General features: G+C 40.2%; 1 protein-coding gene across 1 annotated transcript in view; it reads left to right on the forward strand.

Moving 5' to 3' along the window:
• LOC128657061 (oocyte zinc finger protein XlCOF7.1-like) overlaps nt 1-27,247 on the forward strand; it is a 151,727-nt gene extending 124,480 nt beyond the window's left edge. Inside the window, exons 10-11 of the mRNA XM_053711290.1 lie at nt 16,495-16,602; nt 24,967-27,247. Of these exons, the coding sequence (XP_053567265.1) occupies nt 16,495-16,602; nt 24,967-25,565 (707 nt within the window). The 3' untranslated portion in view covers nt 25,566-27,247. The remainder of the gene's footprint in view (nt 1-16,494; nt 16,603-24,966) is intronic.
• The last annotated feature ends 370 nt before the right edge of the window (nt 27,248-27,617 follow it).

Raw genomic sequence — 27,617 nt, forward strand, 5'->3', positions numbered from 1 at the left:
TGGTTCTACCAAAGTTAAGTGCATCTGTTGTAAACTTTTGGTAACTGTTCCTCCAGCTGTTGTTTGTGATAACTGTCATGATAAACTTTCTAATGCAGATTGTATTTCCATTAGTAATAATCCATTACCTGTTGTTGTTTCTTCAACATCTAATGTTCAGGATGTCCCTGTTAATGTAAAAGAATTTGTTTCTAAATCTATTAGGAAGGCTCTGTCTGTTATTCCTCCTTCCAGTAAGCGTAAAAGGTCTTTTAAAACTTCTCATATTTCAGATGAATTTTTAAGTGACCGTCATCATTCTGACTTACCTGTTTCTGATGAGGATCTATTTGGTTCAGAAGATTCTGCCTCAGATACTGACACTGATAAATCTTCATATTTATTTAAAATGGAGTTTATTTGTTCTTTACTTAAAGAAGTGTTGCATTAGATATGGAGGAGTCTAGTCCTCTTGATACTAAATCTACTAAGCGTTTAAATTCGGTTTTCAAACCTCATGTAGTTATTCCAGAAGTTTCTCCAGTTCCTGATGCTATTTCAGAAGTAATTTCTAGGGAATGGAATAGTCTGGGTACTTCATTTACTCCTTCTCAAAGGTTTAAGAAATTGTACCCTGTGCCATCTGATAGATTAGAGTTTTGGGATAAAATCCCTAAAGTTGATGGGGCTATTTCTACTCTTGCTAAACGTACTACTATTTCTACAACTTCTAGTACTTCCTTTAAGGATCCTTTAGACAGGAAGCTTGAATCCTTTCTAAGGAGAGCTTATTTATGTTCAGGTAACCTTCTTAGACCTGCTATTTCTTTGGCTGATGTTGCTGCAGCTTCAACTTTCTGGTTGGAGGCTTTAGCGCAACAAGTCTCAGACCATAATGCTTATAGCATTGTTAAACTTCTTCAACATGCTAATAATTTTATTTGTGATGCCATTTTTGATATCATTAGAATTGATGTCAGATATATGTCTTTAGCTATTTTAGCTAGAAGAGCTTTATGGCTTAAATCTTGGAATGCAGATATGACTTCTAAGTCAACTTTGCTTTCTCTTTCTTTCCAAGGTAATAAATTATTTGGTTCACAGTTGGATTCAATTATTTCAACTGTTACTGGGGGGAAGGGAACCTTTTTGCCTCAGGACAAAAAATCTAAAGGTAAATACAGGGCTGCTAATCGTTTTCGTTCCTTTCGTCAGAATAAAGAGCAGAAGTCTGACCCTTCCCCTAAAGGAACAGTTTCCGTTTGGAAACCTTCTCCAGTCTGGAATAAATCCAAGCCTTTTAGAAAGTCAAAACCAGCTCCTAAATCTGCATGAAGGTGCGGCCCTCATTCCAGCGCAGCTGGTAGGGGGCAGGTTACGATTTTTCAAAGATGTTTGGATCAAGTCGATTCACAGTCTTTGGATTCAGAACATTGTTTCTCAAGGATACAGAATAGGTTTCAAGATAAGACCTCCTGTGAGAAGATTTTTTCTCTCTCGCATTCCAGTAAACCCAGTGAAGGCTCAGGCATTTCTGAAATGTGTTTCAGATCTAGAGTTGGCTGGGGTAATTGTACCAGTTCCAGTTCTGGAACGGGGTCTGGGGTTTTACTCAAATCTATTCATTGTACCAAAGAAGGAGAATTCCTTCAGACCAGTTCTGGATCTAAAAATATTGAATCGTTATGTAAGAATACCAACATTCAAAATGGTGACTATAAGGACTAGTCTGCCTTTTTTTTTTTTCCAATAAATTTTTATTGAAACATAAAGTGCAAAAACCATATAACAACGTATTCATTGCATGACATTTTTAGCAGCGGCAATACACATGGTTCATAGAGAGGGGAGTCACATATAAGGCAAATTGACGAACCTGATAAGAAGAAAATAGTCAACATTCAACCGAATTGCTAATGTATATTTACAGAATGCAGTTGCTATATATTGGTCATTCTAATGGAGTAATTAGTATTTTTATGTTTTAAAAGTTGTATGGCAATATATGCCATATTTAATAAACCTGACAGTTTAGGGTAGCTAGGTTGAGAGTGTATGTAGGACGTACAAATAGACATGATGTAGTTGGGCTCATTCACCTATATCTCAGTAGAAAGGAAGGGGAGGGGGAAGGGAATAGGAAGGGAACACATCAGGGGTAAGGCGGAAATAGTGTAGTGAGGGAAGCGCCTCCGATCAGTCATAGTGAGGCGCTTCTTCTAGGTCGGGGAGGGGTTACATCAGGAGGTAGGGCAGCAATGATCAGGAACAAGGGCAATTATGGGGGTGGCCTCAAGTAAGTTTCCCAGGGTCCCCAGATTAGGCTAAAGGTGTCTGACTGATTCCTCGCCTGAAAGACGTAATCTTCCATAGATTTAATGTACTGCAGATGGTCGACCACTGCCTGCCATCTTGGGGGTTGCTGCTTTTTCCAATTTCTGGCTATAAGCATTTTGACTGAGGTCAACAGACAGACCAGCAAGTGTTTCTTATGCTTTGGGAGGTCTTTTACCCCTATATGTAGGAGGGCCAGACCCGGAGTATCGGGGGTCGGGAGCTCTAAGGTCAAGCAGACCTCACAGATTTTAGACCAGAGCGGTTGGAGTCTGTCGCACGACCACCACATATGGAGTGGGGTGCCCTTCTCTCCGCACTCTCTCCAGCATAGGGGCGAATGTCCCGGATACAGAGTTCGAAGTTTAGTTGGAACCAAGTGCCACCTGGTAATAATCTTGAAGTAGAGCTTATACAGTGTAATGCAATGGAGCGCTGATTTAGTCATCTGTATCGCCTTAGTCCAATCAGTAGTCGAATAGACATGCCGCAATTCCGCTTCCCAAGAGATCATATGTCTCGTTTTTACAAGATTGGGAGGCCCCAAAAGGGATCTGTAATGGACCGTAAGGGGTTTGTACAGCTGCAGGTTTGCTCTCCATCTAACCTCCCAGAGGGTGGGAGACCTGATCTTATCGAGCAGGAATCCCCAGGCCTTCATGAGGGATCTGAGTCTCATGAAGTCAAACTCTAGATGGCGGGGGATATCAAACCTGGTTGTCATATCTTGGGACAGGAGAAGACTCTCATTTGAGTAGAAGTCGCTCAAGGAAGTGATCTCCAGGGTCTTCCAGGGGGTGAGCCGAAAGTTGGGCAGTCCCTGCATGAGTGACACGACCGGGTGAACAGGAGAGGGATGCGGAGCTATCTGTTGGTGGTGTCGCAATTGGAACCAGGCCAATTGGCAATTCTTAACGAGTTGGTTAGGGACAGGAATTCGTGCAGCTAAATGCGGAGGAACCCACAGAAAATCTGAGAGGTCTACGTAAGCAGGGAGGGATGCCTGTTCTAGCTCCCTCCATCTAGTGGAGGGAAGAGCTGGCCCCCATGCTGATACATGTGATATCATTGCCGCCTGGTAGTATAGGGAGACACTAGGTAATCCCAAGCCACCCCGGTCAATCGGGGCTTGAAGAGTGGCTGCCGCGACCCTCGGCCGCCTGTTGTCCCAGACAGACGAGTTAAATGAAGTTTGGAAGCCGCACAGGATCCTCTCCGGAACTGGAACGGGAAGGCACTGCATGAGGTAAGTTAACTTGGGGAGTATCATCATCTTTAAAGCAGCGATTCTACCCATCCAAGAGATTTCCTCGTATTTTTTGGATCTCAATCTGACATGGACCTCTTTTAGTAGGACAGCATAGTTTTCCTGTATCACTGTGTCCTTAACATGTGACAGGTAGACCCCTAGATGACGAATCCCATCCCTTGACCACTTGAACGAGTAGAGTCGCTGGAGACATATCTGTTCTGATTGGTCTATATGAATCGCATAAGCCTCTGTCTTAGACACATTAATCTTATAATTCGATATTCTGCTAAAGGCGTCAATAGTCTCGAAGAGGGGGGGAAGTGATTCCACCGGATTCGTCAGGAAGAGAGTGAGATCGTCAGCGAAGAGCGCTAACTTTTGCAGTGTGTCATGGATCTGCAGACCCTGTATTTTATGGTTTCCCCTGATTGCCTCAGCTAGGGGCTCCATTACTAACGCAAAGAGGAGTGGGGACAGGGGACATCCCTGTCTAGTCCCATTCCTGATAGCTATTCTAGGAGAGCAGAAGCCTAGCCCCTTTACCACCGCCGTTGGCAAAGCATAGAGGGCAGCAATCGCCTTTCGAAATACTCCAGGGATCCCAAAACCCTCCAGGGCACTAAACATATAATCCCACCCCACCCTGTCAAACGCTTTTTCCGCGTCCACGGACAGGGTGAGGAGGGATAGTCCCATGTCCGCTGCCTCCATGAATATGTTCAGTAATCTGCGGGTGTTATCAGTACCTTGCCTACCCTGTATGAACCCCACCTGGTCCAAATGGACCAGAGAGGGTAAGTGTTTGCCCAGCCTGGTCGCCAGGACCTTAGCATAGACTTTCACGTCCACATTAATAAGCGAGATAGACCGATAGCTCTCACACAGCGTCGGGTCCTTCCCTGCTTTGAGTATGGTCAGAATGGTGGCCTCTAGGAATTCAGGGAGAAAGAGTCCCGACTCCCTAACCTCATCATAGAGGTGAAGCAATGTAGGCGCGAGCAATTGGGCAAAGGTACGATAGAACAGGCCCGTGAAGCCATCCGGGCCTGGAGCTTTATGAGGTTTCAACGCCAGAATGGCTGTCTTGATTCCCTCTAGAGTGAAGGGGGCAGTCAAATCGTCTACCGAGGCTGCGTCCAGGGAGGGGAGGTCCAGTTCAGCCAAGAAGTGTTGGGTGGCAGACCTACGGGCATGCGCCAGCAAAGAGTCATTGTCAAGATTGTACAGTGAGGTATAATATTTAGCAAATGCCTGTCCTATGTCCTTTGGTGCATGAACTGCGCCTGCAGGAGTGGCGATCGAGGGAATTCTGGCCTGAACCGCACGGTCTCTGAGTTTGCGGGCAAGTAATCTGTCAGCCTTATTCCCTTTATCGAAATATAGCTGTTTAAGTTTGAGCAGGTTCGCTTGAACACGAAGTTGCTCTCTCTTGTTAATTTGGTCTCTGATTATACCCACCCGATCAGCCAAGGTGGGGGTCGGGGATCTTTTGTTAGCCATTTCGATCTGTCTCAGTTCCGCGTATAGTTTAGCAAGAGGGATCCCACTCTTCGCTCTTAATAGCGCACTTTTTTTGATAAAGTGCCCCCTTAGGTAGGCTTTGAGCGAGGCCCACAAAATGCCCTGGCTCATGTCACCTGTGTCATTATGTCTCAGAAAATCCGAGATTATCTCAACCAGTTGGGGGATCTCACTCTCGGAGAGAAATCGATCCGGCAGTCTCCAGGAGGGCCTGCCGTCAGGGGGACGCAAAACCGAGCATCTAGCACTAACAAGGTCGTGATCAGACCATGGACATGGTCTTATTCGTGGGGCACAGAATTGGTCCAACGTCCAGGAGTCGCACAATAAGTAGTCGATTCTAGCGTAGGAGTTATGTGGTTTGGAATGGTGAGTGTAGTCCCTTTCCGTCGGGGCAAGGCAGCGCCATATGTCATAGAGGCCATGTTGGTACATGAGCTTGCGTAGCGCATTGGACTGTGTATTGAGATTTCGATCAGAGGGGCAAATTTTAGGAGTTTTTTTTATCTAAGGTAGGGTTCCAGACCAAGTTGAGATCCCCCCCCCCATCAACAGGTGGCCCCTCTTAACCTCGCCTAGCCGTCTCAGAAACCTCCTCAGAAATTGTATCTGTTTGGTGTTTGGGGTGTAGATGGAAGCTAAAGTATATGGGGTACCATTTAATGTGCAAATTAAGATCAGGTATCTACCCTCGGGATCACGTTCAGTATAGTCTATGGTACAACAAATGTCTCTATGGATCAGAATCGCTACTCCTCTCTTTTTCTCTGAGAAAGAAGCTATTTCACAAATGGGGTAGTGTGTCGGATTACGGAACGATCTAGAGTCGTTACTCCAATGTGTCTCCTGTAGGAACACAACATGGAGTTCATGGGTTTTCAGATAAGTGGATAGGAGGCTGCGTTTAGTAAGGGAGTTCAATCCCTGGACATTTAGGGTGGCGACAGTAATGGGTGCCATGAGGCTTATAGTCACTATGTCTCCTGTGGTCCGGGAAGGGGGAGGGAATAGGTACCCCGGAAAGAGGGGGGGTAGGGGGATGAGCTTAGGTGTTTACTACAGTCTAAATGTGTTATGTAGAAAACTGTCAGGGTACAAATGATGTGTATATTACACTATCACAATGAGTGTTCTTACTACTAAGGTGGGGGGGAGGCCGGCATGAGAAACCGGACCCCAGTCAGCCATTGCGGGATATGCTTTAAGTATCCGCTGGAGGCAAGTTTCCTCAAATACTATCGTGTGTGTCTTACTGCATATCGTGCATGATGAGCCACATGCTGGCAATGTAAGGCGACTATTCTGCCTTTTGTTCAGCAAGGGCATTATATGTCCACAATAGATTTGCAGGATGCATATCTTCATATTCCAATTCATCCAGATCACTATCAGTTTCTGAGATTCTCTTTTCTAGACAAGCATTACCAGTTTGTTGCCCTTCCGTTTGGCCTAGCAACAGCTCCAAGGATCTTTTCAAACGTTCTCGGTGCCCTTCTCTCTGTAATCAGAGAACAGGGTATTGCGGTATTTCCTTATTTGGACGATATCTTGGTACTTGCTCAGTCTTTACATTCTGCAGAATCTCATACGAATCAACTTGTGTTGTTTCTTCAAAAACATGGTTGGAGGATCAATTTAACAAAGAGTTTTTTGATTCCTCAGACAAATGTAACCTTTTTGGGTTTTCAAATAGATTCAGTGTCCATGACTTTGTCTCTAACAGAAAAGAGACGTCTGAAGTTGGTTTCAGCTTGTCGAAACCTTCAGTCTCAGTCTTTCCCTTCGGTAGCTTTCTGCATGGAAATTCTAGGTCTCATGACTGCTGCATCGGACGCGATCCCCTTTGCTTGTTTTCACATGAGACCTCTTCAGCTTTGTATGCTGAACCAGTGGTGCAGGGATTATACAAGGATATCACAAATAATATCCTTAAATCCCAATGTTCGGTCTTCTCTGACTTGGTGGTTGGATCACCATCGTTTAATTCAAGGGGCCTCTTTTGTTCGCCCTGGACTGTGATCTCAACAGATGCGAGTGTTTCAGGTTGGGGAGCTGTATGGGGTTCTCTGACAGCGCAGGGGGTTTGGGAATCTCAGGAGGCGAGATTACCAATCAACATTTTGGAACTCTGTGCGATTTTCAGAGCTCTCCAGTTCTGGCCTCTTCTGAAGAGAGAATCGTTTATTTGTTTTCAGACGGACAATGTCACAACCGTGGCGTATGTCAATCATCAAGGTTGGACTCACAGTCCTCAAGCTATGAGAGAAGTATCTCGGATACTTGTTTAGGCGGAATCCAGCTCCTGTCTAATTTCTGCGGTTCACATCCCAGGTGTAGACAATTGGGAAGCGGATTATCTCAGTCGCCAGACGTTACATCCGGGCGAATGGTCTCTTCACCCAGAGGTATTACTTCAGATTGTTCAGATCTGGGGACTTCCAGAAATAGATCTGATGGCCTCTCATCTAAACAAGAAACTTCCCAGGTATCTGTCCAGATCCAGGGATCCTCAGGCGGAGGCAGTGGACGCATTGTCGCTTCCTTGGAATTATCATCCTGCCTATATCTTTCCGCCTCTAGTTCTTCTTCCAAGAGTGATTTCCAAAATTCTAATGGAACGTTCGTTTATACTGCTGGTGGCTCCAGCATGGCCTCACAGGTTTTGGTATGCGGATCTCATTCGGATGGCCAGTTGCCAACCTTGGACACTTCCGTTAAGACCAGACCTTCTATCTCAAGGCCCATTTTTCCATCAGGATCTCAAATCATTAAATTTGAAGGTATGGAAATTGAACGCTTGATTCTTAGTCATAGAGGTTTCTCTGACTCAGTAATTAATACTATGTTACAGGCTCGTAAATCTGTGTCTTAAAATTTTTATTATTTATTATCTTGGTGTTCTTCTCATAAGTTCTCCTGGCATTCTTTTAGAATTCCTAGAATTTTACAGTTTCTTCAGGATGGTTTGGATAAAGGTTTATCTGCAAGTTCCTTGAAAGGACAAATCTCTGCTCTTTCTGTTCTTTTTCACAGAAAGATTGCTAATCTTCCTGATATTCATTGTTTTGTACAGGCTTTGGTTCGTATCAATCCTGTCATTAAGTCAATCTCTCCTCCTTGGAGTCTTAATTTGGTTCTGAGGGCTTTACAGGCTCCTCCGTTTGAACCTATGCATTCTCTGGATATTAAATTACTTTCTTGGAAAGTTTTGTTCCTTTTGGCCATCTCTTCTGCTAGAAGAGTTTCTGAGTTATCTGCTCTTTCTTGTGAATCTCCTTTTCTGATTTTTCATCAGGATAAGGCTGTGTTGCGGACTTCATTTCAATTTTACCTAAGGTTGTGAATTCTAACAACATTAGTAAAGAGATTGTTGTCCCTTCATTGTGTCCTAATCCTAAGAATTCAAAGGAGAGATCTTTACATTCTTTGAATGTAGTAAGAGCTTTGAAATATTATGTTGAAGCTACTAAAGATTTTAGAAAGACTTCAAGTCTATTTGTTATCTTTTCTGGTTCCAGGAAAGGTCAGAAAGCTTCTGCCATTTCTTTGGCGTCTTGGTTAAAGTCTTTGATTCATCATGCTTATGTGGAGTCGGGTAAGTCCCCGCCTCAAAGGATTACGGCTCATTCTACTAGGTCAGTTTCTATTTCCTGGGCTTTTAGGAATGAAGCTTCTGTTGATCAGATTTGCAAAGCAGCAACTTGGTCTTCTTTGCATACTTTTACTAAATTCTACCATGTTGATGTTTTCTCTTCTTCTGAAGCAGTTTTTGGTAGAAAGTACTTCAGGCAGCTGTTTCAGTTTGATTCATCTGCTTATGATTTCAGTTTTTTTCATTATTAAGATTAAAACTTTTGATTTGGGTTGTGGATTATTTTTTCAGCGGAATTGGCTGTCTTTATTTTATCCCTCCCTCTCTAGTGACTTTTGCGTGGAAGTTCCACATCTTGGGTAACTGCTATCCCATACGTCACTAGCTCATGGACTCTTGCTAATTACATGAAAGAAAACATAATTTATATAAGAACTTACCTGATAAATTCATTTCTTTCATATTAGCGAGAGTCCATGAGACCCCCCCCCCTTTTTTGTGGTGGTTATGATTTTTCTGTATAAAGCACAATTATTCCAATTCCTTATTTTTGATGCTTTCGCTCCTTTCTTATCACCCCACTTCTTGGCTATTCGTTAAACTGAATTGTGGGTGTGGTGAGGGGTGTATTTATAGGCATTTTGAGGTTTGGGAAACTTTGCCCCTCCTGGTAGGAATGTATATCCCATACGTCACTAGCTCATGGACTCTTGCTAATATGAAAGAAATGAATTTATCAGGTAAGTTCTTACATAAATTATGTTTTTTAGTAGCTATCTCTTCGGCTCGAAGAGTTTCAGAGTTATCTGCCTTGCAGTGTGATTCCCCTTATCTGATCTTCCATGCAGATAAGGTAGTTTTACGTACCAAACCTGGGTTTCTTCCTAAGGTAGTATCTAATAGGAATATCAATCAGGAAATTGTTGTTCCTTCACTGTGTCCTAATCCTTCTTCAAAGAAGGAACGTCTATTACACAATCTTGACGTGGTCGTGCTTTAAAGTTTTATTTACAAGCTACTAAGGATTTTCATCAAACATCTGCATTGTTTGTCGTCTACTCTGGACAGAGGAGAGGCCAAAAGGCTTCGGCATCTTCTCTTTCTTTTTGGCTGAAAAGCATAATCCGTTTAGCTTATGAGACTGCTGGCCAGCAGCCTCCTGAAAGAATTACAGCTCATTCCACTAGAGCGGTAGCTTCCACATGGGCTTTTAAAAATGAGGTCTCTGTTGAACAGATTTGTAAGGCGGCGACTTGGTCTTCGCTTCATACTTTTTCCAAATTTTACAAATTTGATACTTTTGCTTCTTCGGAGGCTATTTTTGGGAGAAAGGTCTTACAGGCAGTGGTGCCTTCCGTTTAGGTACCTGCCTTGTCCCTCCCTTCATCAGTGTCCTAAAGCTTTGGTATTGGTATCCCACAAGTAATGGATGAACCCGTGGACTGGATACACCTTACAAGAGAAAACAAAATTTATGCTTACCTGATAAATTTCTTTCTCTTGTGGTGTATCCAGTCCACGGCCCGCCCTGTCACTTTAAGGCAGGTGTTTTTTATTTTTAAACTACAGTCACCACTGCACCCTATAGTTTCTCCATTTTTCTTGCTTGTCTTCAGTCGAATGACTGGGGGTGGCAGTTAGGGGAGGAGCTATATAGACAGCTCTGCTGTGGGTGTCCTCTTGCAACTTCCTGTTGGGAAGGAGAATATCCCACAAGTAATGGATGAACCCGTGGACTGGATACACCACAAGAGAAAGAAATTTATCAGGTAAGCATAAATTTTGTTTTTATGGTGGTTATGATTTTTTTGTATAAAGCACAATTAGTTCCAAATTCCTTTGTTGATGCTTTTTACTCCTTTCTTTATCACCCCACTACTTGGCTATTCGTTAAACTGAATTGTGGTTGTGGTGAGGGGTGTATTTATAGGCATTTTGAGGTTTGGGAAACTTTCCCCCTCCTGGTAGGATTGTATATCCCATATGTCACTAGCTCATGGACTCTTGCCAATATGAAAGAAATTAATTTATCAGGTAAATTCTTACATAAATTATGGGGTTTTTTTTTGTAATGTAGTGCTTATTATTTTTTGTAATTTTTTTCGTAGTGTTAGGTTTTTTACAAAATTTTATTTCGGTTTTTAATTGGTAGTTTTATTATTTTATTAAAATAGTTATATTAGGTTCATTTATAGTTTAATGTTAGTTTTTTTTTATTTTACATGTAAGTTTATATTTATTTTAAGATAATTATATTTTAATTTGAAGTTAGGGGGGTGTTAGGTTTAGGGGTTAATAGTTTAATTTAGTTTTTTGTGATGTGGGGGCCGATGGTTTAGGGGTTAATAGGTTTATTTAGGTGACGGGGAGTGGCGGATTAGGGATTAATAACTTTTGTTAGTGACAGGGAGCGGCGGATTATGGGTTAATAACTTTATTTAGTGTCAGGGGTGGCGATTTAGGGGTTTATCACTTTATTGTCGGGAGCGGCGGATTAGGGGTTACTAATTTTTATTAGTGTTGGTGATGTCGGGGAGCGGCGTATTAGGGGTGTTTAGACTAGGGGTTTATGTTAGGGTGTTAGGTTTAAATGTTATTTTCTTTTCCCCATAGACATCAATGGGGTTGCGTTACAGCTATCTCCATTCCGCGATCGCAGGTGTTTTTTTTTCTAACACTTTCTTCTCATTGATGTCTATGGGGGAAAGTGTGCACGAGCACGTCAGGTCAGCCCTTGGCTTTTGTGCGGTATGGAGCTTAACGCACCATACCGCACAGCACAAGGAGGCTTTTCTGTAACTCATAATGGCAGCGCTATGGAGAGTGCAATAACGAAAACATTTTGGCGTTCTTTTCGCACGCTCTTTAGCGCAAAACTTGTTATCTGATCGCAGGTGTTCTTTTTTCTAACACTTTCTTCTCATTGATGTCTATGGGGGAAAGTGTGCACGAGCACGTCAGGTCAGCCCTTGGCTTTTGTGCGGTATGGAGCTTAACGCACCATACCGCACAGCACAAGGAGGCTTTTCTGTAACTCATAATGGCAGCGCTATGGAGAGTGCAATAACGAAAAAATTTTGGCGTTCTTTTCGCACGCTCTTTAGCGCAAAACTTGTTATCTAGGTGATTATTTCTATTCCTTTTCCTCTTTTATTGAAGAAGTAGACAATACCTTTGTTTTGAACTATATAAATCTTTTTATATATCTGCTGTTTCTATCATATCACTGTGGTACATTCTCTCACCCAGGCAATACATGTTAACATAATTAAATGGGCTATAGTGAGGTTTTAATAACCAATGGGAAATTAAAGTGAGGCAGTGGACGCGTTGTCGCTTCCTTGGAATTATCATCCTGCCTATATCTTTCCGCCTCTAGTTCTTCTTCCAAGAGTGATTCCCAAAATTCTAATGGAACGTTCGTTTGTACTGCTGGTGGCTCCAGCATGGCCTCACAGGTTTTGGTATGCGGATCTCATTCGGATGGCCAGTTGCCAACCTTGGACACTTCCGTTAAGACCAGACCTTCTATCTCAAGGCCCATTTTTCCATCAGGATCTCAAATCATTAAATTTGAAGGTATGGAAATTGAACGCTTGATTCTTAGTCATAGAGGTTTCTCTGACTCAGTAATTAATACTATGTTACAGGCTTGTAAATCTGTGTCTAGAAAGATTTATTATCGAGTCTGGAAGACTTGCATTTCTTGGTGTTCTTCTCATAAGTTCTTCTGGCATTCTTTTAGAATTCCTAGAATTTTACAGTTTCTTCAGGATGGTTTGGATAAAGGTTTATCTGCAAGTTCCTTGAAACGACAAATCTCTGCTCTTTCTGTTCTTTTTCACAGAAAGATTGCTAATCTTCCTGATATTCATTGTTTTGTACAGGCTTTGGTTCGTATCAAGCCTGTCATTAAGTCAATCTCTCCTCCTTGGAGTCTTAATTTGGTTCTGAGGGCTTTACAGGCTCCTCCGTTTGAACCTATGCATTCTCTGGATATTAAATTACTTTCTTGGAAAGTTTTGTTCCTTTTGGCCATCTCTTCTGCTAGAAGAGTTTCTGAGTTATCTGCTCTTTCTCGTGAATATCCTTTTCTGATTTTTCATCAGGATAAGGTGGTGTTGCGGACTTCATTTCAATTTTTACCTAAGGTTGTGAATTCTAACAACATTAGTAGAGAGATTGTTGTCCCTTCATTGTGTCCTAATCCTAAGAATTCAAAGGAGAGATCTTTACATTCTTTGGATGTAGTAAGAGCTTTGAAATATTATGTTGAAGCTACTAAAGATTTTAGAAAGACTTCTAGTCTATTTGTTATCTTTTCTGGTTCCAGGAAAGGTCAGAAAGCTTCTGCCATTTCTTTGGCATCTTGGTTAAAATCTTTGATTCATCATGCTTATGTGGAGTCGGGTAAGTCCCCGCCTCAAAGGATTACGGCTCATTCTACTAGGTCAGTTTCTACTTCCTGGGCTTTTAGGAATGAAGCTTCTGTTGATCAGATTTGCAAAGCAGCAACGTGGTCTTCTTTGCATACTTTTACTAAATTCTACCATTTTGATGTTTTCTCTTCTTCTGAAGCAGTTTTTGGTAGAAAAGTACTTCAGGCAGCTGTTTCAGTTTGATTCTTCTGCTTATGATTTCAGTTTTTTTCATTATTAAGATTAAAACTTTTGATTTGGGTTGTGGATTATTTTTTCAGCGGAATTGGCTGTCTTTATTTTATCCCTCCCTCTCTAGTGACTCTTGCGTGGAAGTTCCACATCTTGGGTATCTGCTATCCCATACGTCACTAGCTCATGGACTCTTGCTTATTACATGAAAGAAAACATAATTTATGTAAGAACTTACCTGATAAATTAATTTCTTTAATATTAGCAAGAGTCCATGAGACCCCCCCTTTTTTTGTGGTGGTTATGATTTTTCTGTATAAAGCACAGTTATTCCAATTCCTTATTTTTGATGCTTTCGCTCCTTTCTTATCACCCCACTTCTTGGCAATTCGTTAAACTGAATTGTGGGTGTGGTGAGGGGTGTATTTATAGGCATTTTGAGGTTTGGGAAACTTTGCCCCTCCTGGTAGGAATGTATATCCCATACGTCACTAGCTCATGGACTCTTGCTAATATGAAAGAAATGAATTTATCAGGTAAGTTCTTACATAAATTATGTTTTTTAGTAGCTATCTCTTCGGCTCAAAGAGTTTCAGAGTTATCTGCCTTGCAGTGTGATTCCCCTTATCTGATCTTCCATGCAGATAAGGTAGTTTTACGTACCAAACCTGGGTTTCTTCCTAAGGTAGTATCTAATAGGAATATCAATCAGGAAATTGTTGTTCCTTCACTGTGTCCTAATCCTTCTTCAAAGAAGGAACGTCTATTACACAATCTTGACGTGGGTCGTGCTTTAAAGTTTTATTTACAAGCTACTAAGGATTTTCGTCAAACATCTGCATTGTTTGTCGTCTACTCTGGACAGAGGAGAGGCCAAAAGGCTTCGGCATCTTCTCTTTCTTTTTGGCTGAAAAGCATAATCCGTTTAGCTTATGAGACTGCTGGCCAGCAGCCTCCTGAAAGAATTACAGCTCATTCCACTAGAGCGGTAACTTCCACATGGGCTTTTAAAAATGAGGCCTCTGTTGAACAGATTTGTAGGCGGCGACTTGGTCTTCGCTTCATACTTTTTCCAAATTTTACAAATTTGATACTTTTGCTTCTTCGGAGGCTATTTTTGGGAGAAAGGTCTTACAGGCAGTGGTGCCTTCCGTTTAAGTACCTGCCTTGTCCCTCCCTTCATCCGTGTCCTAAAGCTTTGGTATTGGTATCCCACAAGTAATGGATGAACCCGTGGACTGGATACACCTTACAAGAGAAAACAAAATTTATGCTTACCTTATAAATTTCTTTCTCTTGTGGTGTATCCAGTCCACGGCCCGCCCTGTCACTTTAAGGCAGGTGTTTTTTATTTTTAAACTACAGTCACCACTGCACCCTATAGTTTCTCCTTTTCTCTTGCTTGTCTTCAGTCAAATGACTGGGGGTGGCAGTTAGGGGAGGAGCTATATAGACAGCTCTGCTGTGGGTGTCCTCTTGCAACTTCCTGTTGGGAAGGAGAATATCCCACAAGTAATGGATGAACCCGTGGACTGGATACACCACAAGAGAAAGAAATTTATCAGGTAAGCATAAATTTTGTTTTTATGGTGGTTATGATTTTTTTGTATAAAGCACAATTAGTTCCAAATTCCTTTGTTGATGCTTTTTACTCCTTTCTTTATCACCCCACTACTTGGCTATTCGTTAAACTGAATTGTGGTTGTGGTGAGGGGTGTATTTATAGGCATTTTGAGGTTTGGGAAACTTTCCCCCTCCTGGTAGGATTGTATATCCCACATGTCACTAGCTCATGGACTCTTGCCAATATGAAAGAAATGAATTTATCAGGTAAGTTCTTACATAAATTATGTTTTTTTTGTAATGTAGTGCTTATTATTTTTTGTAATTTTTTTCGTAGTTTTAGGTTTTTTACAAAATTTTATTTCGGTTTTTAATTGGTAGTTTTATTATTTTATTAGAATAGTTATATTAGGTTCATTTATAGTTTAATGTTAGTTTTTTATTTTATATGTAAGTTTATATTTATTTTAAGATAATTATATTTTAATTTGAAGTTAGGGGGGTGTTAGGTTTAGGGGTTAATAGTTTAATTTAGTTTTTTGTGATGTGGGGGCCGATGGTTTAGGGGTTAATAGGTTTATTTAGGTGACGGGGAGCGGCGGATTAGGGATTAATAACTTTTGTTAGTGACAGGGAGCGATGGATTATGGGTTAATCACTTTATTTAGTGTCAGGGGTGGCGATTTAGGGGTTTATCACTTTATTGTCGGGAGCGGCGGATTAGGGGTTACTAATTTTTATTAGTGTTGGTGATGTCGGGGAGCGGCGTATTAGGGGTGTTTAGACTAGGGGTTTATGTTAGGGTGTTAGGTTTAAATGTTATTTTCTTTTCCCCATAGACATCAATGGGGTTGCGTTACAGCTATCTCCATTCCGCGATCGCAGGTGTTTTTTTTTCTAACACTTTCTTCTCATTGATGTCTATGGGGGAAAGCGTGCACGAGCACGTCAGGTCAGCCCTTGGCTTTTGTGCGGTATGGAGCTTAACGCACCATACCGCACAGCACAAGGAGGCTTTTCTGTAACTCATAATGGCAGCGCTATGGAGAGTGCAATAATGAAAAAATGTTGGCGTTCTTTTCGCACGCTCTTTAGCGCAAAACTTGTTATCTAGGTGATTATTTCTATTCCTTTTCCTCTTTTATTGAAGAAGTAGAAAATGCCTTTGTTTTGAACTATATAAATCTTTTTATATATCTGCTGTTTCTATCATATCACTGTGGTACATTCTCTCACCCAGGCAATACATGTTAACATAATTAAATGGGCTATAGTGAGGTTTTAATAACCAATGGGAAATTAAAGTGAATGTAAATTTTGATGATAAAGTGCCCGTTTTTTTAAAAATTTGATTCCCCTGGTTGTCGCAAGCCTCTTCCTATGTCAGAAATGACGGCTCAGTCATCCTCCAATCACGGCTTCCCCCCCGGGGGAATCAGTGTCTGATTCAACTCCGTGATTGGAGGAAGCCGGATTCCTCATTTTAGACCTAGGAGGAGGCTTTGCGACGGCCCGTGGAATCAAAGCAATGCAGCGGCTGTCAAGATTAAAAGGTAAGTATTTTGTTTTAAAAAAAATTTAAAAAGAGACAACAGAAATTGTAAATAGTGATATATTATTTATTTATTTATTTTTTTCTTCAGGTGAAAACGATGCTAAGATTTCATGTAACACTGAAAAAACAGAATATCAGTGGCTAAGAAATATGCCTGAACCTGCAGAGCAGGAAATTTGTGCCAATTTAAGTACAGGTGAGTGTGTGTGACATGTCTTAGGGACACAGGTTGTAGGTGACATTTCTAAGAGACGTAGGGTGCAGGTAAGTGTATGTGTGTGACATGTCTGAGGAAAGTAGGGCACATGTGATTGTAAGTGTGTGATATGTCTAAGGGATGCGGGGCACATGTGATTGTATGTGTGTCACATGTCGGACACTTCAGAGGGATGTAGGGCAAAGTGAGTGTTTGTGTGTCAAGTCTGTGGGAAACAGGACACAGATAGTGCATGTGTGCCACATGTTAGGGTTGCAGGGCACAGGTGAGTGTATGTGTGAGATGCGTCTGCGGGGAAATAGGACACAGGTGAGTGCACGTGTGACATGTTTTAGGCACAGGTGAGTGTACATGTCTGATGTGTATGTTCACTAATAAAGTTTATTCTATATATTATATATATTACCTTTATATAAAATTATAATCTGGTCTTTATTACAAGTAAATAATATAAAAAATTAAATTTAATAATTATTGCTTATGTGCACAAAACATTCAAAGAGACACTCAAGTCAAAATAAACTTTTATGCTTCAGGAAGAACATGCAGTTTTAAGACACTTTTTCCAATTTACTTCCAATTTTATCAAATTTTGCAGTCTTTTTATATACACACTTTCTGGGGAACAAGCTCCTACTGAGCATGTGCACAAGCTCACAGGGTATATGTATACTAGTCTGTGATTGGCTGGTGTCTGTCACATGATACAGGGGTCTGAAAAAGAGGAGAAAAAATAAATTTGACATAAAAAAATTGTACTGCTTATTTTAAATTCAGAGTAGGTGTTATTGCCTTGTCTTATTTTTTATGTGTTTGTTAATTATACAATTGTATTATATTTGAGTGCTAAGCTGGATTTAGTTTTTTTTTTAAAACTATTTTTTTATTTATTTTTTTACCGTTGGAAAGGTTAGGTGATTACCTTTCCAACGGTGGGTCTTGGGGGTCTATAGCTGCTTAGATGCCCGAGATACAGGCTTCTAAGCAGCATGCCCTCTTTCCCTATAGTGTGCATTGTAAATTTTAAATAAAGTTGCCCAGTGACGTCATCACGTTATTTCGCGTGACGTCACCATGCGAAACGGGAAGCCCCGGCAATGCCTGTCACTATACAGTCCCGATCACCGAGTTGGGAGTCGATCGGAGCCCCCAGATTGCCCTCAAGGTGGGTGAGTGCCAATGACGGCTCTGAGCTGTCGTTATCACTCAGACACTGAACCCAAATTTTTTATTTTGTGATTCAGATAGAGCATGCAAATTTAAGCAACTTTCTAATGTACTCCTATTATCAATTTTTCTTTGTTCTCTTGCTATCTTTATTTGAAAAAGAAGGCATCTAAGCTATTTTTTGGTTAAGGGCCCTGGACAGCACTTGTTTATTGGTGGGTGAATTTATCCACTGATCAGCAAGAACAACCCAGGTTGTTCACCAAAAATGGGCTGGCATCTAAACCTACATTCTTGCATTTCAAATAAAGATACCAACGCCTAGATTTAGAGTTTTGCGGCCAAAGGGGTGCGTTAGCTACGCATGCTTTTTTCTGTCCGCACCTTTTAAATACCGCTGGTATTTAGAGTTCACAGAATGGCAGGGTTTTCAGTGCGTTAGGCTCCAAAAAGGGAGCGTAGAGCATAATTTAACGCCACTGCAACTCTAGATACCAGCGGTGCTTACGGATGCGGCCAGCCTCAAAAACGTGCTCGTGCACGATTCCCCCATAGGAAACAATGGGGCTGTTTGAGCTGAAAAAAAACCTAACACCTGCAAAAAAGCCGAGTTCAGCTCCTAACGCAGCCCCATTGTTTTCTATGGGGAAACACTTCCTACGTCTGCACCTAACATGTACCCCGAGACTAAACACCCCTAACCTTACACTTATTAACCCCTATTCTGCCGCCCCCGCTATCGCTGACACCTGCATATTTTTTTTAACCCCTAATCTGCCGCTCCGTAAACCGACGCTACTTACATTATCCCTATGTACCCCTAATCTGCTGCCCCTAACACCGCCGACCCCTATATTATATTTATTAACCCCTAATCTGCCGCCCACAACGTCGCCTCCACCTAACTACACTTATTAACCCCTAATCTGCCGACCGGACCTGAGCGCTACTATAATAAATGTATTAACCCCTAATCCGCCTCACTCCCGCCTCAATAACCCTATAAGAAATAGTATTAACCCCTAATCTGCCCTCCCTAACATTGCCGACACCTAACTTCAATTATTAACCCCTAATCTGCCGACCGGAGCTCACCGCTACTCTAATAAATTTTGTAACCCCTAAAGCTAATTCTAACCCTAACCCTAACACCCCCCTAAGTTAAATATAATTTTATTCTAACAAAATAAATTAACTCTTATTAAATAACTTATTCCTATTTAAAGCTAAATACTTACCTGTAAAATAAACCCTAATATAGCTACAATATAAATTATAATTACATTGTAGCTATTTTAGGATTAATATTTATTTTACAGGCAACTTTGTAATTATTTTAACCAGGTACAATAGCTATTAAATAGTTAAGAACTATTTAATAGTTACCTAGTTAAAATAATAACAAAATTACCTGTAAAATAAATCCTAACCTAAGTTACAATTAAACCTAACACTACACTAGCAATAAATTAATTAAATAAAATACCTACAATTATCTACAATTAAACCTAACACTACACTATCAATAAATAAATTAAATACAATTCCTACAAATAAATACAATTAAATAAACTAACTAAAGTACAAAAAATAAAAAAGAACTAAGTTACAAAAAATAAAAAAATATTTACAAACATTAGAAAAAAATTACAACAATTTTAAACTAATTACACCTACTCTAAGCCCCCTAATAAAATAACAAAGACCCCCAAAATAAAAAAATGCCCTACCCTATTCTAAATTACAAAAGTTCAAAGCTCTTTTACCTTACCAGCCCTTAAAAGGGCCCTTTGCGGGGCATGCCCCAAAAAATTCAGCTCTTTTGCCTGTAAAAAAAACATACAATACCCCCCCCCCAACATTACAACCCACCACCCACATACCCCTAATCTAACCCAAACCCCCCTTAAATAAACCTAACACTAAGCCCCTGAAGATCTTCCTACCTTATCTTCACCACGCCGGGTTTACCGATCGATCCAGAAGAGCTCCTCCGATGTCTTGATCCAAGCCCAAGCGGGGGGCTGAAGAGGTCCATGATCCGACTGAAGTCTTCATCCAAGCGGGTGCTGAAGAGGTCCATGATCCGGCTGAAGTTTTCTATCAAGCGGCATCTTCAATCTTCTTTCTTCCGGATCCATGTTCATCCCGCCGACGCGGAACATCCATCTTCACCGACGACTTCCCGACGAATGACGGTTCCTTTAAGGGACGTCATCCAAGATGGTGTCCCTCGAATTCCGATTGGCTGATAGGATTCTATCAGCCAATCGGAATTAAGGTAGGAAAATTCTGATTGGCTGATGGAATCAGCCAATCAGAATCAAGTTCAATCCGATTGGCTGATCCAATCAGCCAATCAGATTGAGCTTGCATTCTATTGGCTGTTCCGATCAGCCAATAGAATGCGAGCTCAATCTGATTGGCTGATCGGATCAGCCAATCGGATTGAACTTGATTCTGATTGGCTGATGGAATCAGCCAATCAGAATTTTCCTACCTTAATTCCGATTGGCTGATAGAATCCTATCAGCCAATCGGAATTCGAGGGACGCCATCTTGGATGACGTCCCTTAAAGGAACCTTCATTTGGCGAGTAGGCGTCGGTTGAAGAGGTTGGATCCGCGTCGGTTGGAAAGAAGATGGCTCCGCTCCGCTCCAGAAGAAAGAAGATTGAAGATGCGGCTTGATAGAAGACTTCATCCCGATGATGGACTTCCGACTTCAGCCCGATGATGGATTTCTTCAGCCGCCGCTTGGATCCAGACTTCAGCCCGAGGATGGACGTCACTCTTCAGCCCCCCGCTTGGGCTTGGATCAAGACTCTGGACCGATCGGTGAACCTGGCATGGTGAAGACAAGGTAGGAAGATCTTCAGGGGCTTAGTGTTAGGTTTATTTAAGGGGGGTTTGGGTTAGATTAGGGGTATGTGGGTGGTGGGTTGTAATGTTGGGGGGGGGGGTATTGTATGTTTTTTTTTTTACAGGCAAAAGAGCTGAATTCTTTGGGGCATGCCCCGCAAAGGGCCCTGTTCAGGGCTGGTAAGGTAAAAGAGCTTTGAACTTTTGTAATTTAGAATAGGGTAAGGCATTTTTTTATTTTGGGGGTCTTTGTTATTTTATTAGGGGGCTTAGAGTAGGTGTAATTAGTTTAAAATTGTTGTAATATTTTTCTAATGTTTGTAAATATTTTTTTATTTTTTTTAACTTAGTTCTTTTTTATTTTTTGTACTTTAGTTAGTTTATTTCATTGTATTTATTTGTAGATATTGTATTTAACCCCTTAACGACCGAGGACGTGCAGGGTGCGTCCTCAGAAAAAAGGCAGTTAATGCCTGAGAACGTACCCTGCACGTCCTCGGTGTGGAAAGCAGCTGGAAGCGATCCTGCTCGCTTCCAGCTGCTTTCCGGTTATTGCAGTGATGCCTCGATATGGAGGCATCCTGCAATAACCTTAAATGGCCATCCGGTGCAGAGAGAGCCACTCTGTGGCCCTCTCTGCACCGGACATCGGTGGCCGGTAACGTTGGTGGGTGGGAGCTGACTTGGGAGGCGGGTGGGCGGCCATCGATGGGCCGGGTAATGTAGAGGGGGGCGGGGGCGATGGGGGCGCGTGCACGTCGGGCGGCGGGCGGGCGCGTGCACGGGGCGGGAGCGGGTGGGAACCGCTACACTACAGAAAAGACTGTGCTAAAAGTTTGTGTAAAGCTTTTTATTTTTTTAAAAAAACCAGTCAAAGGTATCTAGGAGGGGGTGGGGGTTTGTTCTTTGGTGGGTAGGGGAGCTACACTACAGAAAATGGGGGAAAAAATAAAAAAGCAACTGTTTTTTTTTATAAACTGGGTACTGGCAGACAGCTGCCAGTACCCAAGATGGCGGCCATTAAGGCAGAGGGGGAGGGTTAGACAGCTGTTTGGTGGGGGATCAGCCAGGTTGGGGGCTAAGGGGGGCTCCTACACAGCAGCATATGTAAATATGCTTAAAAAAAAAAACCAAAAAGCCTAAATATATATTTTATTTTAGTACTGGCAGAGTTGCTGCCAGTACTTAAGATGGCGGGGACAATTGTGGGGTGGGGGCGGGAAGGGAGCTGTTTGGGAGGGATCAGGGGGTCTGATGTGTCAGGTGGGAGGCTGATCTCTACACTAAAGCTAAAATTAACCCTGCAAGCTCCCTACAAACTTCCTAATTAACCCCTTCACTGCTAGCTATAATACACGTGTGATGCGCAGCGGCATTTAGCGGCCTTCTAAGTACCAAAAAGCAACGCCAAAGCCATATATGTCTGCTATTTCTGAACAAAGGGGATCCCAGAGAAGCATTTACAACAATTTGTGCCATAATTGCACAAGCTGTTTGTAAATGATTTCAGTGAGAAACCTAAAATTGTGAAAAATTTAACTTTTTTTTTAATTTGATCGCAATTGGCGGTGAAATGGTGGCATGAAATATACCAAAATGGGCCTAGATCATTACTTGGGGTTGTCTACTACACTACACTAAAGCTAAAATTACCCCAAAAAGCTCCCTACATGCTCCCTAATTAACCCCTTTACTGCTGGGCATAATACACGTGTGGTGCACAGTGGCATTTAGCATCCTTCTAATTACCAAAAGCAACACCAAAGCCATATATGTCTGCTATTTCTGAACAAAGGGGATCCCAAAGAAAAATTTACAATCATTTATGCCATAATTGCACAAGCTGTTTGTAAATAATTTCAGTGAGAAACCAAAAGTTTGTGAAAAAATTTGTGAAAAAGTGAACGATTTTTTGTATTTGATCGCATTTGGCGGTGAAATGGTGGCATGAAATATACCAAAATTGGCCTAGATCAATACTTTGGGATGTTTACTAAAAAAAAATATATACATGTCAATAGATATTCAGGGATTCCTGAAAGATATTAGTGTTCTAATGTAACTAGCGCTAATCTTGAAAAAAAAATGGTTTGGAAATAGCAAAGTGCTACTTGTATTTATGGCCCTATAACTTACAAAAAAAGCAAAGAACGTGTAAACATTGGGTATTTCTAAACTCAGGACAAAATTTAGAAACTATTTAGCATGGGTGTTTTTTGGTGGTTGCAGATGTATAACAGATTTTGGGGGTCAAAGTTAGAAAAAGTGTGTTTTTTTCCATTTTTTTCTCATATTTTATAATTTTTTTTAAAGTAAATTATAAGATATGATGAAAATAATGGTATCTTTGGAAAGTCCATTTAATGGCGAGAAAAACGGTATATAATATATGTGGGTACAGTAAATGAGTAAGAGGAAAATTACAGCTAAACACAAACACCGCAAAAATGTAAAAATAGCCTTGGTCCCAAATGGACAGAAAATGGAAAAGTGCTGTGGTCATTAAGGGGTTAATTAATTTATTGATAGTGTAGTGTTAGGTTTAATTGTAGATAATTGTAGGTATTTTATTTAATTAATTTATTGATAGTGTAGTGTTAGGTTTAATTGTAACTTAGGTTAGGATTTATTTTACAGGTGATTTTGTAATTATTTTAACTATTTTAGCTATTAAATAGTTCTTAACTATTTAATAGCTATTGTTCCTGGTTAAAATAAATACAAAGTTACCTGTAAAATAAATATAAATCCTAAAATAGCTATAATATAATTATAATTTATATTGTAGCTATATTAGGGTTTATTTTACAGGTAAGTATTTAGCTTTAAATAGGAATAATTTATATAATAAGAGTTAATTTATTTCGTTAGATTTAAATTATATTTAACTTAGGGGGGTGTTAGTGTTAGGGTTAGACTTAGCTTTAGGGGTTAAAAAATTTATTAGAATAGCGGTGAGCTCCGGTCGGCAGATTAGGGGTTAATGTTTGAAGTTAGGTGTCGGCGATGTTAGGGAGGGCAGATTAGGTGTTAATACTATTTATTATAGGGTTATTGAGGCGGGAGTGAGGCGGATTAGGGGTTAATAACTTTATTATAGTAGCGGTGCGGTCCGCTCGGCAGATTAGGGGTTAATAAGTGTAGGTAGGTGGCGGCGACATTGTGGGGGGCAGATTAGGGGTTAATAAATATAATATAGGGGTCGGCGGTGTTAGGGGCAGCAGATTAGGGGTACATAAGGATAACGTAGGTGGCGGTCGGCAGATTAGGGGTTAAAAAATTTTAATAGAGTGGCGGCGATGTGGGGGGACCTCGGTTTAGGGGTACATAGGTAGTTTATGGGTGTTAGTGTACTTTAGAGCACAGTAGTTAAGAGCTTTATGAACCGGCGTTAGCCCAGAAAGCTATTAACTACTGACTTTTTTCTGCGGCTGGAGTTTGGTCGTTAGATTTCTAACGCTCACTCCAGACACGACTCTAAATACCGGCGTTAGAAAGATCCCATTGAAAAGATAGGATACGCAATTGACGTAAGGGGATCTGCGGTATGGAAAAGTCGCGGCTGGAAAGTGAGCGCTAGACCCTTTAATCACTGACTCCAAATACCTGAGGGCGGTAAAAACCAGCGTTAGTAGCCTCTAACGCTGGTTTTCACGGCTACCGCAAAACTCCAAATCTAGGCCCAAGAGAATGAAGAAAATTTGATAATATGAGTAAATCAGAAAGTTGCTTAAAATTGCATGCTCTATCTGAATCACACAAAAAAAAAAAATTGGGTTCAGTGTCCCTTTAATGGTCCTTTATGTTGCATATTAACCCTCTTTCCTGTGATGTAAATGTTCTTAGCCTTTTTTAAGTAAATTCCTTAACTGTGGTGAAGTTAACACATGAGTGAGATTCTTCTCTCTGATGAAGATTTTATATATTGCTTAGATATACTACACCACCTGGGGCCATTTTCTTTGTTTTTGTTGTTCTAGAGTCATCCTTCTTTTAACTACAAGCACATGAGCAATAGTTTTAAAGATACGTTTATGTGCTTAAATAATTATATTACTTGATTCTGTGAACACAATTCTTAAAGGACTAGATACTTTAGTCAGAGACCAAACTATATTGAAAATAATGTTTTTTTTCTACCCAAGTGTGAATTCTTAGAAATAGTCCCTAATGTCCACTTAAATTTACCCTTAAGCCTTAGCATGGAAGCTGTGAAAAGGTCAGAGGACTGATTAATCAGAACAGTTTATATGTTCTCATGATAAAATAATTATGTGTTTAATAACATTACTCCCATTGTGTTTCTTATTGACAGGTGAATTCACAAACTGCAATAATCCTAGTCATGATCAGAGTGCAGATGCTTATTTACATCTTCTTCAAAATCAAAGAAGCCACATGGGAAATTTATGTTCTGAGTTTGGGGAAGGTTTTCTTAAGAAATCACATCATCTTAAACATCTAAAAATTCATACAGGAGAAAATCCATTTTCTTGTCCTATATGTGGGAAATGTTTTAACCGCAAAAACATTCTTGTTGCTCATCGGAAAATTCATACAGGAGAAAAAGGATTTTCATGTTTTGACTGTGGGAAATGTTTTACTCGGAAATCAGATCTTATTCGTCATCTGAAAATTCATACAGGAGAGAAAGGATTTTCATGTTCTGACTGTGGGAAATGTTTTACTCAGAAATCATCTCTTATTAAACATCAGAAAATTCATACAGGTGTGAAAGCATTTTCATGTTCTGACTGTGGGAAATGTTTTACGTGGAATTCAAATCTTATAAGGCATCAGAAAATGCATACAGGGGAGAAAGGATTTTCATGTTCTGACTGTGGGAAATGTTTTACTCGGAAATCAGCTCTTGTTAAGCATCAGAAGACTCATTATAAAAGTTTAACCTCATAAGTGCAGAGGGTGACACATAGTTGTCATCCACAAAATACCTAGTGTTAATGATGACTGCATGTGACCCCCCTGGGGCACACAGTTTTGAAGCCGTTTGAGGCCCCTTCTGCACCTCAAGCGTTTATGAGGTGCAGAATCAAAATCACTAGTCAGTAAGACTGATTTAAATCGATTTAAATCATGTTTTTTTTTTTAATTTTTTGAATAACTTTTCAGATTATTTTTCCAGTTATATCAGACCATTACTGATGTGTTTATATATCATTAGATATGCATAGATAGATCATTGAAATGAATTACATTATTTGGAGGTGAACTATCTCCAGGTTAATTGGTTAATCATTCAGAAGTCGGAGAAAAATTATTATATTAATAATAACAATAGAGAGAGTTTTATTTAACTAAAACATTTTTTTTTCTTTTTTAATGCCTGCCCCTCCCTCCTCACACTTGTGCAGTTCTATTCCACTCCAAACAATCTTCTATTCAGTGAGCTTCTTGAAACTTAGTATGGGTTGATGTTGTGTACATAGGTTTGCAGGGGAGCAATGGCATTAAAGGAAAGGAAAGTCAAAATTAAACTTTCATGATTCAGAATGAACATGCAATTTTAACAATTTTCTAATTGACTTCTCTTATCTAATTTGCTTTGTTCTTTTTGGTATCCATTGTTGAAAAGCCTGCATAGGTAGGCTCACTCAGATGCAATGCACTACTGTGAGCTAGCTGCTTGTCACTCTTACCCATTGTATTCAGATAGGCCCCAGTAGAGCATTGCTCTCCTTCAACAAAGGATTCCAAGAGAATGAAGCAAATCTGATAATGGAAGTAAATCTGAAAATGGTAGTCTCTATCTGAAACCCAAAAGTTATCTTTCATGATTATATCCCTTTAAGGTCTATTTATCAACTCTGTATGTTAATTTTATAACATTTTGCTGTGAATAAGGGGCTTATTGTTTCTGCAGACACAAATTCACAGTTTTGAGGACTACAAAACCAATAATATGTGATAATATCTTCAAGATTTAAAAATTGTCCAAAATAATCTGACAGAAACCTCTGGGGGAGCATTACATTGTGAATGGATTAATGGAATTAATTTACCAAAAAAATAAAACAACAAACATTATACCATCTTGCTATATAATTAAAAACAAATCTATATTTCAGGAGGAATAACATTTGGATTATAATGTATAATATATATATCTTAAATAGCAACTATCTTTAGATAGATTTTTAATTTTTTTTTTCAAAAAACGCATTTTATTTAAAAAAAATCGATTTAAATTAAAAAAATCGATTTAAATAAAAAATAAAATCAGATAAAAAAAAAATCCATTATTTTTTAATTACATTTTTGTATTATTTATTTTTATCCACCCTGTCTGACCCAGTGTGTTTGCCATTCCCGGGGGCAATCCAGGGTCCCTATAAAAATTGAATAGCCAAGTGATCACCTGAAGCCCCATGTGCAGATCAAAGTTATAAATATGGCAAAGCGCTGATTTCCTTTTGAAGTTCAATAGCTAATTTCTGCCTATTTAAAAAAAAAGTGTTACCTCATACAACTATAGATCCACAACAGTTTTGACTGTAGAGTTGAGAAAAAATTCTCACTGTATTGTTTACAACCTTGTTTATTTAAATTGTAATAAAATATGCATTTCTTTTACAAGATATGACGAGTCCACGGATTTCATCCTTACTTATGGAATTACGCCTCCTGGTCAGCAGGAGTAGGCAAAGAGCACCACAGCAGAGCTGTATATATAGCTCCTCCCTTCCCTATCTAGTGATAGGAAGAGGTAAAGTGAGGTGTTAGTTTAGATTCTTCAATCAAGAAGTTTTTTGTTTTAAAATGGTTTTTGTTTTAAAATGGTGCCAGTGAGTACTATTTTTCTCAGGGAGAAATCGTCAGTCAATAACTTCCCAAGAATAGTGGAGACATTTTATTTTCTGCCCTGATGTTGATGATCTTAGCAAACATTATCTAAGATCCTGCTGGTTACCACAGATCGGTTGAAGGTAGTGTAAAGAACATCTTCAG

The sequence above is a fragment of the Bombina bombina genome, chromosome 4 (genome assembly GCF_027579735.1).
Source record: "Bombina bombina isolate aBomBom1 chromosome 4, aBomBom1.pri, whole genome shotgun sequence".
In the NCBI taxonomy this organism is placed as follows: Eukaryota; Metazoa; Chordata; class Amphibia; order Anura; family Bombinatoridae; genus Bombina; species Bombina bombina.